Source organism: Opisthocomus hoazin, chromosome 1 (assembly GCF_030867145.1).
Source record: "Opisthocomus hoazin isolate bOpiHoa1 chromosome 1, bOpiHoa1.hap1, whole genome shotgun sequence".
Lineage (NCBI taxonomy): Eukaryota > Metazoa > Chordata > Aves > Opisthocomiformes > Opisthocomidae > Opisthocomus > Opisthocomus hoazin.
In genome coordinates, this window is record NC_134414.1 from 146,932,030 (window position 1) to 146,949,114 (window position 17,085).

Consider the following 17,085-nt stretch of genomic DNA (forward strand, 5'->3'; position numbering starts at 1 on the left):
CCAGAGATAAACACTTCTCTTTGCAGAGTACAGGCACACCTCTGTCCATGAATTATGTAGACGCACTCTTGATTGTGAGTCTGAACCTTCTCTCCCTTCCATAATTTACCTTTCCACATCTACGCTGACATTCCTGAGGCTTATTTTCTTCTGAGGAGCATGCAGAGTCCTTACTAGTGTTTTAGCTTGCAGAACTTTAAAAAAGAAAAGTTAGTATTACAAAAATAATCAAATCAACATTCACTTAGAGACACAGGTAAAGTAATTGACTGGCTGATCTCTGCAGGCATTTAATTCTACAGGTTGAGTGTCTATTGTTCTGGTACAACCCCAGAAATGTTCAGATTTTTATTTAAGAGCAGGAAATAACTTCAGTGTCTCAGCTTCATTCTTACACTCTAAGACTACAGAGAGCTTTGGGTCACGGTCTGTCACTAAAAAGGTAATTTTCCCCAGTTTTAAATACTTAGCACTTTCATAATGCCTCTTCATCCGATAGCTCTCAAGTACTTAACTGAGACAGGTTTCTAGGCAGGTAATGTGGTTTCTAGGTTACAGGCTAAGTGTAACTGAAAACTGTGACCTTCTCTGTTTAGCTTAACAAAAAAAAAGGTTAGGAGGTGGTTAGCTTACAGTCTTCTCATGCTTCTGCATGAGAATAATATTGCTGGTAAAATAAGGCTCTTTAATCTTACACTCTGGGACACAACAGAAGTCCAATGACTGAAAGATGACATTAGCCTTCAGAAAAGAATTAAAGCTTCATCTTGGGGCGTTTTTTTTTCCTTTTTTTTTTTTTTTTTTAAATCTTTTTAAAGGATTGTCATTAGAATGTCTTAGGAAGAAAAGTTGTCTTCCCTGTTTAAATAGGATTAAGCATCTTGCTAAGAGCTGCAGTTACAGGTGCGATTCAAGAACCCAGGGAAATGGGGCTAAGTGAAGTTGGGACTTGCATGTAGAAAAATAAAGATAGGTACCTGAAGTAGTAGGTTACTACTGTAGTCAGTGGGGATGCAGGCCTCCATTCATTTGCCCACACTTAGGTGTCTGACACCGTTTGTGATGGAGCATCTAAGCTATGCACGTGGGGCAAGGAGGCTCTTTACGGTACCTGTGTGGCCTCCAGCTGCTGCTAGAGAAAGGCATAGTTCTCCCGTAGGTCCTGTGCCTTATCGGGCGGCTCCGTGCGGATGGTTAAAGGTGCACTAGAGCATTTCAGGCAGCGCTGGGCATCTGCATTCCATCTCCTGAACTGAGCTCTAGGTTTCTACTTCAGTTTGAACTGAATTGCTGTTCAGGAACCATTCAGTGGATCTCCATGGATGGTAATGACAGCCTAGACACTTAAATAGTTGTTTCACCTTTCTTGGCATTTTAACTGCCTTTGTTATGCAGAAGGTCAAATTCAATTATAATAATTTACTTGACTTGAAAGTACGTGATCTAAGTTGAAGACAGAAATGTTCACGCTTGTAATCAGAGGGAAGCGAGGAGATATCTCATTTCTGAAGTGCTCGGGTAGAGGAGCTAAATTTGGCATATTGAACTCTTTATCTACATTTGAGCCCTGATACTTACAGTTGTGTCTATACAGTATATTTTATTATCTTGTTGATAGGAGTTTTATATAATCACCTACTTCGTGGCATAAGCATCTCTTAGAATAAATAATATCAGCATTTAATGTGTCCCTAGCACTGAGGTAGACTTTAAAAGATAAAATAACATAATGGTAAAATAATTGCTCTCCTTCACAACGTTAGAATGTAAGATCTCATAGGCTTTTGACAGCTCAAATTTGCAACCCTAGCTTGGTTTAAAATATGAAATTACTCTTCTAAAACCCAATGATTTAAAAGAAAAAGAGGAAAAAAAAACCCACACAAAAACCAAAGTAAAAACCCCAAACCACAAAAACCACCACAAACCCGCCAAAAATACCACCATAAAAACCTGCAAAATAACTCCATCCTGTGGGACAGTATTAGCAGGCATTTCAGGCACTTGCCCCTGCAGTGCAGGAGATTTCTGATGGTGGGAAGCCAGCCTGCTGGCCACAGCAGCTGTGTCATGCTGCCAGTGTCCAAGCTGCCCGGCGCACCAACTGCTTTGCCCTCCAAAGGCTTAGCAGATTTGCAGTGATCGCTGAAGTGCTGCAACAGTGTCGTCTACCCACCAAGATGTCTCAAAGCACTGAGAAATGGGAAGGCTCGTAGCAAACAGCCCTGTTAGTGAAGGAATATATGGGGGATCGCTTCACCCACCGATGAAACGCAGTGGTCTTCAGGGTGAAATGCAGCAGCTGTTTAATAGCAGTGCCGTGGGAGACGCGAGGAACGGAGCGCGCAGTTGAAGCGGCAGGGGTAATTTAGGTAAGTAGGATGCAATTACCCAGGCTGAATTTGGCCAAGATGCATGTTTTGCACCCGTGCTTTTAGAAGGGAGGAGTAACCAAAAACTTTTTAGGCTCTTAATGAATCAAATTAGCTAGGACGTGGACTGTACAATGTTTCAGACTGTCCTGTTGCATCTACAGATGGTGTCCTGGGCTCACCTGCTTTCTCCTGCCCTCAGGCTTTCGGTTCCTATTGTGAATGAGGAAAAAACACTGCCTGTGGTATTTTCTTCCTTTTCTTTAATATGTTTCCAAAGCTCTCATTTGGGCATCCAAATTAAAAAGGGTGGAAGACGGTGATTGCAAGTTTTCATTTGTATTCAGAGATGCTTCAGGCAACTCAGCATCCAAATAGGATCCTCTGCTGACAAGTTTCTCAAGCTGGAGGTCATTCAAACTCAACTAATAAAGCAGTCTGGGAGACACTGGGTCTTGGAGAACAAGTGTGGATGAGGACTCAAGGTGTAAAATTGGGAAACAAGAGGTTTTGATAATCAGGGAAAGTTATACAAAAAGAACAGCTATCATAAAGACTTACTGTAACCTAGTTTAGCTAGATTACAACTGTTGGGATTATTTATAGTCATCCATGCTACAACAGCATGCCACAGCTCCCCCTCGCTGCCAAGGCTGTTGCTGCTTCTGGTTTAGTCTTCTGGCAAGAAAGTGAAGGACAATGTCTTAAAAATTAGCCAGTGACTCTGGAGGCTGCTGTCTGGGGAAGAGGAGCATTGGCCAGCCTTAAGTGAAAGCAGCGTAACTGTCCAAGTTAAGGTAGAGCTCTGGATTTTGGAAGTATTTACTAGTGGCCGTAATGAGTTAGCTCTGGCATAGGAGGTCCCACTGTCTTGCAGTTAAATATCGCATCTGCTGCCTTCACGTTCGCTGACTCTGGTGGTGTCTCTCTTTCCTTGCTATGCCTGAGGTTTTAAAAGGTGAGAGCAACTGTCTGGGTGAAAGATTTTTCCATACTTGTGAAATATTAATAGTTTAATGTGGAATGGTTTGTTACTGAGATTCATTTAAACATTTTAGATAATCCTTTGTGAATAGGTACATGCTAACATTTCTGATTGCCCTTCTGCAGCAACTACATTCTCCGTGTAAAATACAGATAGTCGCTATTAGAGACACTTATCTATCTTCTACCATAATTTACTTTTTTTTTAAGTTATAACTGTATCTGCTTATTTTCTAAGGTTCCTTACTTTCATTCCGGCTTGTGCCAGAAAGAATTAGAGGGATTTCCATGCATTTTTTAACTCTCTTTAATGGAGCTGGCTGCTTTATGGGAGCTTTCTTTGTTCAGACAGCCCACGCAGGCACTCAAGGTAAGAATACACTCATGACCGGTGTTCCCGAGCAGTTTTCTTATAACATTGATTTGGAGAACTAGGCAGCAGAATTAAAGGGGACGCCAAAGTTTTATTGATTTGCTCTCACAATTAAGATGGAATTAAGATAGGAAATAGCCTTCCAGCTGTATTCATCCAATTTTAATGAGTCATCTTAGTTTTGATAGTTGGAGTAATTAGAGGATGACATCTTGCAGAAAGCCTTCACTTCCAATCTCTATACTTCTGTTCTGGAAGACAAGAAAATAAACTGTCTACGAAGCACCTTTTTATGTTCATGAAGAAGTACGTTGCTATTAGCCATGCTTATGTAGAAGCCTCTGGCCACTAGAGCAAGACTAGTGCTTCAAAGAACGGATAACATGCTTTTCTTCCTGTTCAACGGTGTTGAAGGGGAAAGGAGGTAGGGTTGAGTGTTTCAAATCTGTCTAGGGAATCTGTTGCCCTAAACACACTATTTGTCTCATGCCTTCTTTATGCCTCTCCCTTTGCCCAGCTGCTGGAAGAACCAAATTCTGTGACAATATGGTCTCACTGTGGGTTTACCCTTTTGCAGATGAATGTGCTAATTCCCAGAGAATTTACTGTTTCAAAAGGAGTTATTTTGGATTCAGCCTGTTGAGGAGTATTTAGTGTAAGCCCTGAACAGGAGACTTTTCTGGGTTTCTGACTTTCAAGATAGGCCAAGGGTTTCTTCAAGTCTTTTTTCCTTTGCTGATGAGTCTTTGTTCAATACAGAAAGGACTTGTTTCAGAAGTAAATTTAAAAAGTAAAGCACTTGAGTTCTTGAACTAAAGGACAGATCCCTTTTTTTCCATTTGCTTGAAGCAGTACTGCTAAAGATGCTTTGGATGATGAGCTGCTTTGTTACCGCATTACAGAAAACTGTTCTCTTATAGAGCACAACTGCTGGCCCTAATGCATGACGCTGTTGCAATTACCATGGCTGCAGAATTTTGTAACTGCTTATGGTTGAGTTTTGGGTTTTCTTGAAAGTAAGATAAGAAATTTTAATTCCTGCTTGCAAGATCTGAACAAAAAAATGATTCTCTGACATGCAGTGCTGTTTTTAAGTTAAAAATTCAATTAAAATTTTATTATGAGGTATAAAAGCATCACCTAGAGATGGGTAAGAAGCAGGAATGCTTACCCAGATGAATCGGGCAAAGCACTATTAAGTACCAAGGCATCCAGTGTGGAGAGCAGAGTTCTCTGAATGTCCCCCAGTGGAATAGCTTTTTTTTTTTTTCACCAGATAATATGGGTTCAGTGAAACTAACACTTCAAGAAAGACTGTGTTGCTGACTTTTTTCTTTCCCCTTTCCCCAAAAGTATGGAAATTATTAATTTTGATAAGGTTGAAATATTTCATTTTAGTAAAATTGACATATTTTACTGCAACTTGACTTTGGGTGTAATTACATATTTATAAAATAATTAAGCATAATGTCAGTATCAAAACATTTTGACTATGTTGCGCCAATATATATGTAATTTATTCCTTTATGGAATATTTTTGCACAAAGCAATAGAGGAAATCAGTTTTTGCATTCAGTTTCAAATTCAGTAGGTTTTTGTCTGATTTTTATATCAAAGTGACTTATTCTTTTTCTGCAAGAATGTATGAAAACACTTCATTGATTCAAAAAAGAAAATTTTCATTTCTTGCCAGAAATACTGTTTTATCAGAGCCTTCAAATTCTTTTCCTGGCTGGGACCAAAAAGCCTGAACTTCCCAAATTCTCCACAGACTGCAGCTGCCATGTTCTAACCCTTTTTGCTCAAGATTTCTGAGCAAACTGAAAAAGTTTCCTGGCTAAAATACTCCTCACTTCTATGAAGCTGGCTGGCAAAACTCTCTACTTAGCTTGGGGGGGGGGGGGGGGGGGGGGAAGGGTGGCTACGACTTCTGTCTTTGTTTAGTTTTGTCAGAGATGCCATTCCCGTAGATGGAATTGACCGCACCATTATCTTCAGCAAAAGTCACTCTTAAATTTCCAAGGGATTCAGTGGCAGTCTGTATTTGGATTAAGATGCTGTAATGGGACTGAATAAGCCCCTAAACAGGGGAAGTCCTCTGGAAAACTTGAAAAGCTTTAGAGAAAATATAGTGAAAAATGTTTGCCATTTGCTCTGTTGCTCTAGTTAGAAGCATTAGAGATTACTTTCTCTATTGGGATGTAAAGAACATATTATTGGGCTCTCACATTTTATTTCTAAAAATAAGTGGAATCTCACTGGGTATCTCTTTCCCAGTGTTCCCTGGTTGAATGAGATTAATTATTCCAAGTTACCACAATTCTTGCAATTCACAGCTTGCAAATAATGGAGATATTCCTATATCTTCATTTATGTTGTGATGCTTCAGGCTGAAGACTTAGAGTATTCCTCTACTCATGCCAGCTAGAATTTATCCTGCTGACTTGTAAATCTGAGTAGGTTTGGGATCAGAATTCTGGAACTGGGTATAGACTATAACAAAACGAGAGGCATTTAGGCTTGGTTTTGTTTTTTCTACTAATTTGATAGGAAATATTATATACAAAATTCTCTGGTTTCATCTGTATTTTTTCCAAACTCTTCCGCTGTGTTTCTTAGATTGTTCTTTGTTGCTTGTGACAAAAAACTTACAATCAGTAAAACAATAATTTTTTAATTTGTAAAACCTGATGGTTACATGTTGAACCTTCTAAAGAAGACAGCACTTCAGAGAATGAAATTGTGACCTCTCTTGGGTCTAATTAAGGTCAAATGGCACAAATTAAGCTTTCATTACTCGCATTTGGTATTTTTTTTAGCTTTGTTTAAAGAGCTTGGAAAACATTCAGTGTCTGGACCATTTATGGAACTGGGGGTAAAGCAAACTAATCAGAATTTTTTCCCCTAGAAAGCTGAACTAATTTATTTTTATTGGAAGTCCGAAGTTCCTTCTCTTTTGCTGAAAGATGATAGTGTTTATGTAATGGTTTTGTAAGATTTAACAAAGCCTAGTGTGTGACTCTTGGGTTATGGATGCTTTTGTCTTGTCCCATGATTCCTGTTTCACTAAAACCTGAGCCAAGACTATTTCTGGTTCTCCCATCTCGAAGCAATGACACCATGTTTGCCATAAACCAATTCAGGATACAGGGAAGTCGATCCTCCAGTGTGTATTTTGAAGTGCTGAAGCACAGAGGGTGTTGACAAAATGTAAACATTTTTATATCCTATTTCATGTCACTAGTTTAGAATTTTATTTGGGTTTTTATTGGCAAAGTTGATCAGATATCAGTCACAGTCAAAGCTGCATTAATCATTTTTAACGCATCTATGGAGGATGGTGTGAATGTGATAAAATAAGACTTTTTAAAAAATCTGACGAGTGCAAACAGATGACGGGTGACAGTGATATTTTCAGTACAAGCTGGGAAACTGCTTTCTTTTGGATCTCTTACCTCTCCTAACATTTTAAAGGAAGAAGATGCAAGACAAAACCTGTCCTCCTATGCCAATCATTTCAGAATACATTTCTCTAAAAATATTAATGTAAATATGTAAGAAGAAGGAAAAAAAAAAAAGTTAGAGGAACGAAGCTGCCCCAGGCACAGTTTTCCTGCTTGTATTTAGAGAACTGGGGTTTTTTTGTGTTTTGTTTTGGTTTTTTGTTGTTGTTGTTGTTTTTTTTTTAGTTTGGAGCCTTGTGTGATGTTTAAATACCAAAGATGATAAAGCTAAAGCTAAAGGATATTTCTTACAGTCCAGATGGTGATGTCCACTGGTGCCTACTTAGCTAATAAAGATTAGAGGCAGACTGAGACTTTGATCTGGATATGATTTAACACTAAATATACACCCACTACCTTGATGAAATGATGGAAGGCGATACAATCATTTTCTAAGATATGAATTAAATTTTTCTATAATTGTAGTCTAGATTGCAGGATAGCTGTAAAAGTGCTGGAATCATACAGAACAGACTAACTTCTGAAATGTGACTATTTTGCTTTGTCTTCTGTGTTTTCACAATACTGAAATATGATGGTGTTATTCAGTAAACAAACTCAATACCTTCTTACGCAGCTTTGGGCTTTGTTGCGAATCCCTTGAGAGCTCCAAGGGTGCCATCATAGTAACAGATATCTTTGAATGCACTAGGAGATGTCAAAGTCTGGCTTACAGCCCTCTCCAAGTCTTCTTTCACGGCTAGTGTTGCCAGCAGTTTGTCACTCTCGGTCGTCCACCAGAAGCAGCAGAGGAAAGTGGTGTTTTCCATGTCCTAATCTCTGCTTCACCTACTTTTCTGCCTGTGTTGGTAGAATCAGGTGTTTTCTCTTGGTGTTGTATAATATTGCTCCTTCTTGTGCTACCTGAGCATTTTTGATGCAAAATTGAAAGGACTGAAAAATGTCAGTGGAAGTTTAGCAAGCATTTTATTTCAATGGCTATTGGTATAGCAGGCTTGAGGAACTGGGTCTGCCTACACTTAATCTTCTAATTTATTCTAAATTTGCTATGAAATGTATAGCCGATTCACTTCTAACCAGTGAGAAAAGACCCTTTACAATATGCACAGCTAAAGGAAACTTCTTATTCTCTGTGGTGATTCATGCTACAAAGTATTTCCATTGTCGGAATAAAAATGGAAATCAGGAGCTTGTTGTAGAAAGTTAATTCCCAGTGAGCAATTATCTATGTGACAAACCAACCTTGTAATTGGCACTTCTGTTGGCAATCTCCATAGAAAAGTAAAGGATTGACAGAACCCAAAGGCAGTGTCTTGTGGGGGAAAGTGAATTGTTAGCATATTGCATGCTGATTCAAGGATGAGAAAGTGCTGGACAGTAGTGCCCGGAGTGTCTTACTCCAGCAAAAACAAACTGGCCCAATAAGTTCCAGGCAGAGAGCAAAGTCCTGAAAGTATGGACCCCAAACCCCGTCAGTGGAAGGTGCTGGAGTCTGCAGACGGCTTGTGGAAGGTGTTAGTGGGGTGAGGGCATCTAAAGGGAGTTTCACTGCCTGAAACACATGGTTGATGTTTTAACACCAATGGCTGTTCTCCCAAGGCTTCCTATCTGCAGAGGATTCTCTGTGCAGTGAGTGTAAGTAGAAGTATGTGTAGTCCAGATCTTCTCTTTCATGGAAAGCTAGCTTCCGTTTAAAAAGGAAAAAGAAGAAGGAAAAAAAAATGTGAGAAGTAAATGTTTTTGGCTGAAAATGGGAAATGGTTGCATTAATCTTTGCTGTATCCGCGGATGAAAATGTGTATTGATAGTAGGATAACAGCCTGGGTATCTCTAGGACTGCTGCCACCCCTGTTTCTCTGTAGAGAAGGGCATCCCTGACAAATCTTGTGCCCCCTCGCTGAAAGAAAAAGAAAGCCTTGCTCCTACCTCTTGCTTTGGGTAGAGCAGTGAACTAGAGAGAGAGAGCGAGCGAGCACGCGCTATGGGAACTGGAGTCTTACCATGCCCAGTCTAATTTTGACCTTGCCTATGCTGTTGCTCATTTATAAAGCGGGATTTTCCAAAGGCTTTGTGTCGTTATCCTGCCTCACTGTTTAAACACTGGTAATTACGAAAAAAAGAAGAGCAGAGAGGAGACAGAGCAATGATCTTTGACCCAGCCATGGAGGAGACTGGTGGTGAAGTGGGGGCAGAACCCAGATCTCCTGCTTGCTGGGCTGCCTTTCCACCCTGACAAAACCAACCATTCCCACTTTCAACACTTCAATGTGGAGCCTTTGCTAGCATTGAGACAGTTTCAGAGGTCCATTTTACTCTGTTCTTTTAGAAGATGCTATATTCCTTTTTTTTTTTTTTTTTTTATTGCTCAGTGCTATTTTTAAGTACGTATTTTCTGTTCAGGTTCCATTGTAAACACCGTTCCATTAGGAAGCTCCTGCTGCTCACATAGTTAGCCTAAGCCGATGTAAATAACCTAGCAGGCAGTGTGAACTCTGCTTTGACAAGCTGTAGCGCCGAACCCCATGCGTGCGTTCCCTTTCATCAGATGCACGTGCTCTCTCCGTGACTTATATTGGCCACTGGGGGATGTGAAATGAAAAACTACCTGATTGTGAATTATGACAGTAAAAGTTTATAAGCTGCTAAAATGAAGTTATAGCACCTAGGAGCTCAGTCAACTGACAACGTTAAATGATACGTTTTAAAACTCGCTCTGAGACAACGCAGCGAAAGGAACCGCGCAGGCAGAGGTGAGGTGGTGCTGCTCTGCGGCGGGCGGAAAGGCAGCGTGGCACAGAGCGAGCTGCGGAGGAGATTGGGGAAAGCTGCGGCACTGACGGCAGCTGCTCTCCGTTAATCCCAGGAGAGCTAAAAGTAACTGCTTTGAAAAGAAGTGTGTTTACAACTCTAAGAAATGGAGGAAACAGAAAAATGTAAATATATGTATATTGGGAGGTGGGCTGTAATCGTCTGACTGCTGGCTCTCCTGGGCTGTGGAACTGCTCTTTCTCTCTAATTAGAAAATTTTGACAAGATAAGAATGGCATTGGAAGGCTAAAGAGGGAATTAGTGGCCAAAGGATTGGTTAAGGCTGTCAGGTTTGTACAGCACAGCTATGGCAAAGGTGGCTGTTTTTGCTTCTCTCCATTTTAGGTCATTCAGGTGGGGAGCAGCCACTCCATTTAGATGGGTAGGATTTGATACCAGACTTGGAGGGAGTAAAGAAAGGTGATTTTGGGCACGTTGATGCTGGTGTTTTAGTACAGATCAGGAATGTCTTTTGATATGAATCTCCTGATCATCTCTGATTTGCATCACATAGTGATCTTGGAGCAAAAGAACCTGCATTCCTTTTGGATGGGATTAAACCAAAAAAACGCTCATGCCTGATGTGTCCCTGCTGTTAGTGGGAACCGGTCTGTTGTGAACCCCCAGAGCTGTGTACAGTGTGGACATCACATTCTCCGCGCCAGCTGTTTCACACTCTGTATTTGCCGCTATTGCACTTTACTACTTGCTAATGAAGACAGTCTCTCTCTTTCTTTTTCAAAGACAATAAATATCCTGTATTCCCAAATAATGTAAAGGGCCATTACAGCACTACAGAGCTCTCTCTGATATTCTGTATCTAGTGTAACTCCTTTTTCACCTTGGTTTTCGTGTTTTTGCTGTAGCTGATTATGGTACTTCAGGTGCTGATTGTCTTCAAATGCAGACTGACTGGGGCTGACTTTCTTTTTAAGCATCTTTATTTCCATAGCTATCATTTACCACCTAAGCTTGTTTGCAGACTGATTTCAATGGACAACATTGGAAGCAATACAGCTGCAAACTAATGCACAGAAGAATACAAACAGGGAAGGCTCTTGGTGTATATAGGTGGTACCATCCTCTGCTGAACGGAGTTTAAGCTGCCAAAATGTCCCAGATACTAGTGCCAGAAGCCTTGGTAGAAAAAGGCCTGATTCATGCAAATAAACGCTGTGTGCAAGACAAGGACACATTGCAGACTCACGGCTAAAGGCCTAAAGAAACATAAAGTAAAATGTCAGGTAGAATCTTGGTAATGGAGCACCATCCAAGGCACTGAAGAAATGCTTTTTATGTGTTGCTCTTTTCTGGTTTTTTTTGTTTTTCTCCTTAAGAAGGGCCTATTAAAAGCATGAGAGATGTGAATAAGGATTTCTATGGACCACCTTAGTTCTAGCTCTTCCTAAAATTTTCACTCTTGACATTCACTTAGCTATGTGCACAGCATAATATAGAGGGAAGATGGCCCAATCATTACTGTAGGAGCTGTGCAGACTTAGGTTTTCCAGTACACTTCACATTTGTTAGGAAAGTTCTTTAGCCTCTCTAGATGTCTGTTGCCTGTCTGTGAAGCAGGAGCAAAGTACACTGTAGACTCAAAAAAAACAGAGATGCTGTGAGAATTAAGTCTGTATAAATAGCTACAGGCGAGGGTTCAAAGCACCTGCTGTGATTGTGTCTTACACAAAGTTATCTCCCTGTCTTTCATATGAGCCACATCTCAACCTGCAAGGTAAATTAATTCTGCTTCAAATATCTGCTTTGCCAGGCAACTGGTTTCCACACTTGCTGCATGAAGGTAAATTGGAGAGATTCTTCTTCTTCTTGGCTTCCTTAATGATGGTGAACACCCTGGGGTTCTGGACCATTGCACACAGGTATGCGTGAGAAAATGAAAGCTTGATGTTTCATTTGTAGATGTGGGTAGAGAGTCTTGCAAAACCTGTAACCTAGTGTGTAATAAAGAATAGGTAGTGATAGATCACGTTATCATTCAGGGTTCAGACTTTAGTATTTTTCATCTGCCTCGAGGAGAGAGATTTCACAGCAATAATTATGTGCTAAGGTTAAAAAAAAACCTGATGTAATTAGCCTTAAGTATTTAAAGGGTGTTATTAATATTAAAATGCCTTGAAGAAAGAAGAACATCCTGTTCTTTACAGAAGGACATAAATGTGTTGGCGTGGAGTTTAGATCACAGCACCAAGATGTCTTGGTCATGGAACTGACCTCCACAGCAGATGGCTACTGGTTAATACTGTACGGAGTAGATTCAGCAGAATAACCCTGAAATATTTTCTGATACTCTACTGCGCAATGAGAGAAAAGCAACTTTCTGCTTGAGACAATGGAATTGCTCAGTTAGCTCCCCCACAGGAAGCAATTTTATGCCACCTCTAGACCCCATGTTTAATGCCTGTATATTGCCTGTAAAATGCAAGAAACTCACCACTGCAGTGCCCTCTTACATCCAGGGTGGTTTGAAAGTTAGTCTGCCTCCTGTATTCCAGAATATTTAATCACAGTTCACTTTATCTTGTCAGTGTTTTAAGTAATACTCGTAGTCAAGAACAGGGATGGAAGCAACCTGTACCACCGCGAGTGGGAAGGGTCATGAACAAGTGGCATTGTCTCGTAGACAGTGGGCTGCAGTTTTATGGAAATACGTCAGAAACCTTAACGAAGTAGTCATTTGATAATGGCAATAACAGAAAATTTCCAAGGGCAGTGTGCTTCTAGAACTCTTGAGAAAAATACTGCTTTTTCTGTTACATATAGCACTAGCTTTGTAGCACCAAAGATTACTGTAACCTCTTGTCCATTTCAATGTAACCTGAGACACAAGTGTCCATTTATTCCAGTGGCTAGTTCTTGATTCTGTTTTAAATGTGACCTGAGTTCTGATTAGAAATGTTTCTCCTACATGTACATTGCCTTCCTTCTATAAAATAGGATTTTATGCTTCTGTGAAATGAAATTTTCATTTGTGACATTTACTGCAGAAAGCTAAAAGGTTTTGGCTGCCAAAAAGTGGCCATAAATTTGAGTTCAACTCCACAAATAATTTCACCACAAATTAACAGATTTTTAAGAGGAAATTTGTTGACCTCCAGTCTTCCTTAAAAAAACCCCAAAATTTATTTCAAATTGGTATTTCTGTGATTCTATGATTTCACTTCAAAATCAAGGTACCTCGTTTTTCAGTAAGGCAACCAAAATCTACATGAAATATATTTTTTGAGGCCAAATGTAATTGTTTCATTTTGTGCTGAATAAGAATTCTCCCGCAGGGGAGAAAAAAGGGTGAGGACTATTCAGATAAACACTGATTTAGGGGTGAGGGGAAATCGGGCTTTTAAACTCTGAATTAGAAAAAATATACTAAAATTTCTCTGAGGAAAAAAACATGTTTCTTTTTAAGATGTGTTAAAATTACGCAGTACAACTATTATTAACACCTGCATGCCATTTGGCACTTCTCATCATGAAGTTCTGAAAGGTTCTAGAAAAACGCATATCACTGTCATATTGTTTTGGCTGCTTAGAAGTCCAGGAATCAGAAGGCACTGTAACTTGCAAAATATTACCTAATAAAAAATGGGTGAAGCTAATACCAGAAAGGACAATTATTTCAGTATTTTCCTTCCTTATCCTACCTCCCAGATACAACAATCTGAATCGGGATTACACAAGTGAATTCAGAGGAAGTCTTCCTGAAGAAAAACTTTTGAAGCATGAAAAAGCCATCAAGCATTATGATAGCGTCCTGGAAAGTTCTCCCATTTTGTCTCCTATGGAGAAAACCTGACAAAATTTCACCTTGATTAGACTAAATTTTGATTGTGTTACCAACCAGCTTTCTAACGATAAATTACCTAGCATACTTAAGTGGAATTGCCAAAGTAATTATGAATTATCTTAGAAATATTAAAGTTATTTATAAGTTTACCAAATAGCAGTCATCATAGGATTTGGCCTTGTAGGATACTGCACTGTCGTAATGCTTGTCGAGGACAATGAGAGCTCACTGCCTGGCATGGTTGATGGAGAGAGGCTTTTAATCTCTATAGGGAAATAGATAGGCATCCACATGTATTTGTACTTAGTAATGGTTCAAAAGTAATAAACTCATGTATACATTTGTTTAGCAAATTACTTTGTGACAGTATCATTTACAAATAATTTTGGAGTCTGGTATTGGCTGGTTGACACTTGCAAAGGTGGGTGACTTGTGTGCTCTTTTTGGCTTTGCTACTCATCTGCTATCCAGCCTTCAGCAAGTTGCTTTCTTAGTTTCTCCGTCAGTGAAATCGACTCAGCCGCACTAACCTTCTTTGCAAATCACTTTGAGATCTACCAAAAATATACTAGAAAGTATATACCAGTCATGAGTCCATAGATTATGTCGTGAAACATTGATGCTGAGGCATCTAGTCTTTATTTGGCAGAAGTACAGTGAGATTTGTCATTACTAAAGGATGATATGCAGAAAATTGCTAGTAGGAGAACTGGAGACTAGAATTTATTTGTATTAAAATTACTAATTGTAGCGAGTGAATGTAATTAGGAAAAGAAGACTGGGAAAGGGTAGATGGAGTTGGAAATTGGGGGAAGATTATTAGTAAATGCATTCCACTTTTTTCCCTTCTGGAGTACTGTGTCCGGTTCTGGGCTCCCCACTTCAAGAAAGATGAGGAGCTACTGGAGAGAGTCCAGAGGAGGCCTACGAGGATGATGAGGGGACTGCAGCATCTCTCCTATGAGGAAAGGCTGAACGAGCTCGGCTTGTTTAGCCTGAAGAAGAGAAGGCTGAGAGGGGATCTAATATATACTTACAAATATCTCAAGGGTGGATGTCAAGAGCATGGGGCCAGACTCATGGGGCAGTGGTGCCCAGCCACAGGACAAGGGGCAATGGGCACAAACTGACGCAGAGGAAGTTCCATCTGAACATGAGGAAGAACTTCTTCCCTCTTAGGGTGATGGAACACTGGAACAGGCTGCCCAGGGAGGCGGTGGATTCTTCTCTGGAGATATTCAAAACCCGCCTGAATGAGGTCCTGTGCAGCCTGCTGTAGGTGACCCTGCTTTGGCAGGGGGTATGGACTAGATGACCCACAGAGGTCCCTTCCAACCCCAAACGTTCTGTGATTCTGTGATTAAAGATCTAAATAGTGTTGACCACTCCCCAAACTGGCTGATGATGAGCAATGCTTACCTAACACTTAACATTTTTTTTTTTTTTTAAAGTCGTATTACTAAAAAGAGTGAGGATAGAGGTAGGCTCCTTATGTGATAAGGAAACATACTGAACCCAAAAACTAAAGGAGCACTTTGATATCAAGATGTTTATACTGGAAGTGGTAGTCAAGCCAGAATGCTTGCTAGATATGAGGAATGCTCTACTGCAGGAGAAGCTACATTAAAGGAATATAAAGTGCTGAAGTTAGACAGAGGGTAGTTTGTGAACTGAAACTATGAAAGAGCTGGTACAGGAAATCATCCCTTCACTCTTCACTATATTTACTGCTGTAACTTTGGGTTGGGTGTTGCAGGAGGGGGAGTAGAATGTAGTAGATACATCTAAGAAGTAGGAAGGGAGGCGGTCAGGAGCTGTTAGTTTGATCTCACTAGTGTTTAAGGTTTTTTAAATAAATTAGAAGAGAATATTTAAAGTCATGAGATAAAAGGAAAATTTAATAAAATAGAACACACATTATCAAAGGTAGATTTGCCAGACTATGTTAACGTCTGTGTGTAATGAGAATTCATTTTCTAAACAAAACCTAGTGCAGATGACCTGCCTTGATTTCAGTAAAGCATTTGACATATGTCCCATGGGAAAGAACTTGTGAAGATGGAGATCAGGGTCAGCAGAAGAGCTACAAGGTGGCTGAGGGACCTGTTGAGGCCCAGGGGAGGTACTCATCTGGAAGCGAGTTTTTTAATATCTTCCTTCATGGTAAAAGAGGATGTGATCCTAGGATGCGCTGGTGGAGATAGAAGAAGTAAGTATATCATCATACAAGCTCATGTGAAATGGTTATCCACGTCAGAGATGTGCTTTCTGACCAGTGTGGGACGTCATGCCTTGACGTCAGAGCTGCGTGTACAGCTCCCTGTTTGCCCTGTAAGAAGTGGTGTAGGGGGAAAGATGGCTGCCTGCTTGCCTTGCCCGGCTTTTGCCTTGCCAGCACCAGAGAGTGGGAGGCAGACTAATTTCCACATCTTTGAGTAGACCTGCCTATTTCACCTGACAGTTATTTGCTTGTAATGTATTATTTTCTAAATGGTATTTGTATTGCAATAAACCCAGCTTTAAGCCACAGAAACTCCTAGTTTCTTTCCACAGAGAAAAAGTGAGAAGTTCCTGGACACTTGACTTGACCTTTGTCTTGGCACCAAAAAATTGAAAAGATGCTGACTGGAGTCTGCTGACAAGAGGTGTGTGGTTGCTGTCGATGCATTTGAGAGTTATACACAAAAGGAGAACTAAGTAATAAAAGGGTAAAATCTAAGATTTGAGCCAGTGAGTATAAATGAGCTGGAGATGCTTGTAAAGCCTAATGAGAATTATATAATTATTTTTTTCAAACTGCAAAAGTAACAACAGTTTGGAACCTTTTCCACTGAGAACAGGAGAACAAGAAACCTAACTTTCTTTTAAGATAAAGTGTTTCCTTTAGTGCATGCTCAAGCTGAATGACCTCTAACTTCCTAAGACCGTTTGTTTTTTTTCCCCTCAGAAATCAAAATATGAGAGTAGGTGACAGCAGAGAATGGAATGCAGCTATTGCGGTTTTATTGTCTGATGAAGATCATTCTACGAAAGAAAATAAAAGAGGATCAGTGAACTCCCTGGATGGGTCCTCTCTGTCATACAGTTACCCAAGAAAGGCTTTCAGCAGTGGAGGAGGCAGCAGTTGGGCAGCCTTCGTAAAGAGGTGCTCTGGAAGACAGGCATTAGAATGGGCTTTGGGGTGAGTAGCTGAATGCTCAAAACTCTCTGCTTTCTTCACGTGGACTAGAGGAAGGCTTTTTCTGTCAGATTTAGTGAAGAATTGGGCCTTTCGGATGGATG

At 40.2% G+C, this 17,085-nt stretch overlaps 1 protein-coding gene across 1 annotated transcript in view; it reads left to right on the forward strand.

Annotated features, from left to right (window-relative positions):
• SLC15A5 (solute carrier family 15 member 5) overlaps positions 1 to 16,488 on the forward strand; it is a 38,706-nt gene extending 22,218 nt beyond the window's left edge. Inside the window, exons 7-9 of the mRNA XM_009943023.2 lie at positions 3,595 to 3,726; positions 11,773 to 11,881; positions 13,668 to 16,488. Of these exons, the coding sequence (XP_009941325.2) occupies positions 3,595 to 3,726; positions 11,773 to 11,881; positions 13,668 to 13,812 (386 nt within the window). The 3' untranslated portion in view covers positions 13,813 to 16,488. The remainder of the gene's footprint in view (positions 1 to 3,594; positions 3,727 to 11,772; positions 11,882 to 13,667) is intronic.
• Positions 16,489 to 17,085: the final 597 nt, after the last annotated feature.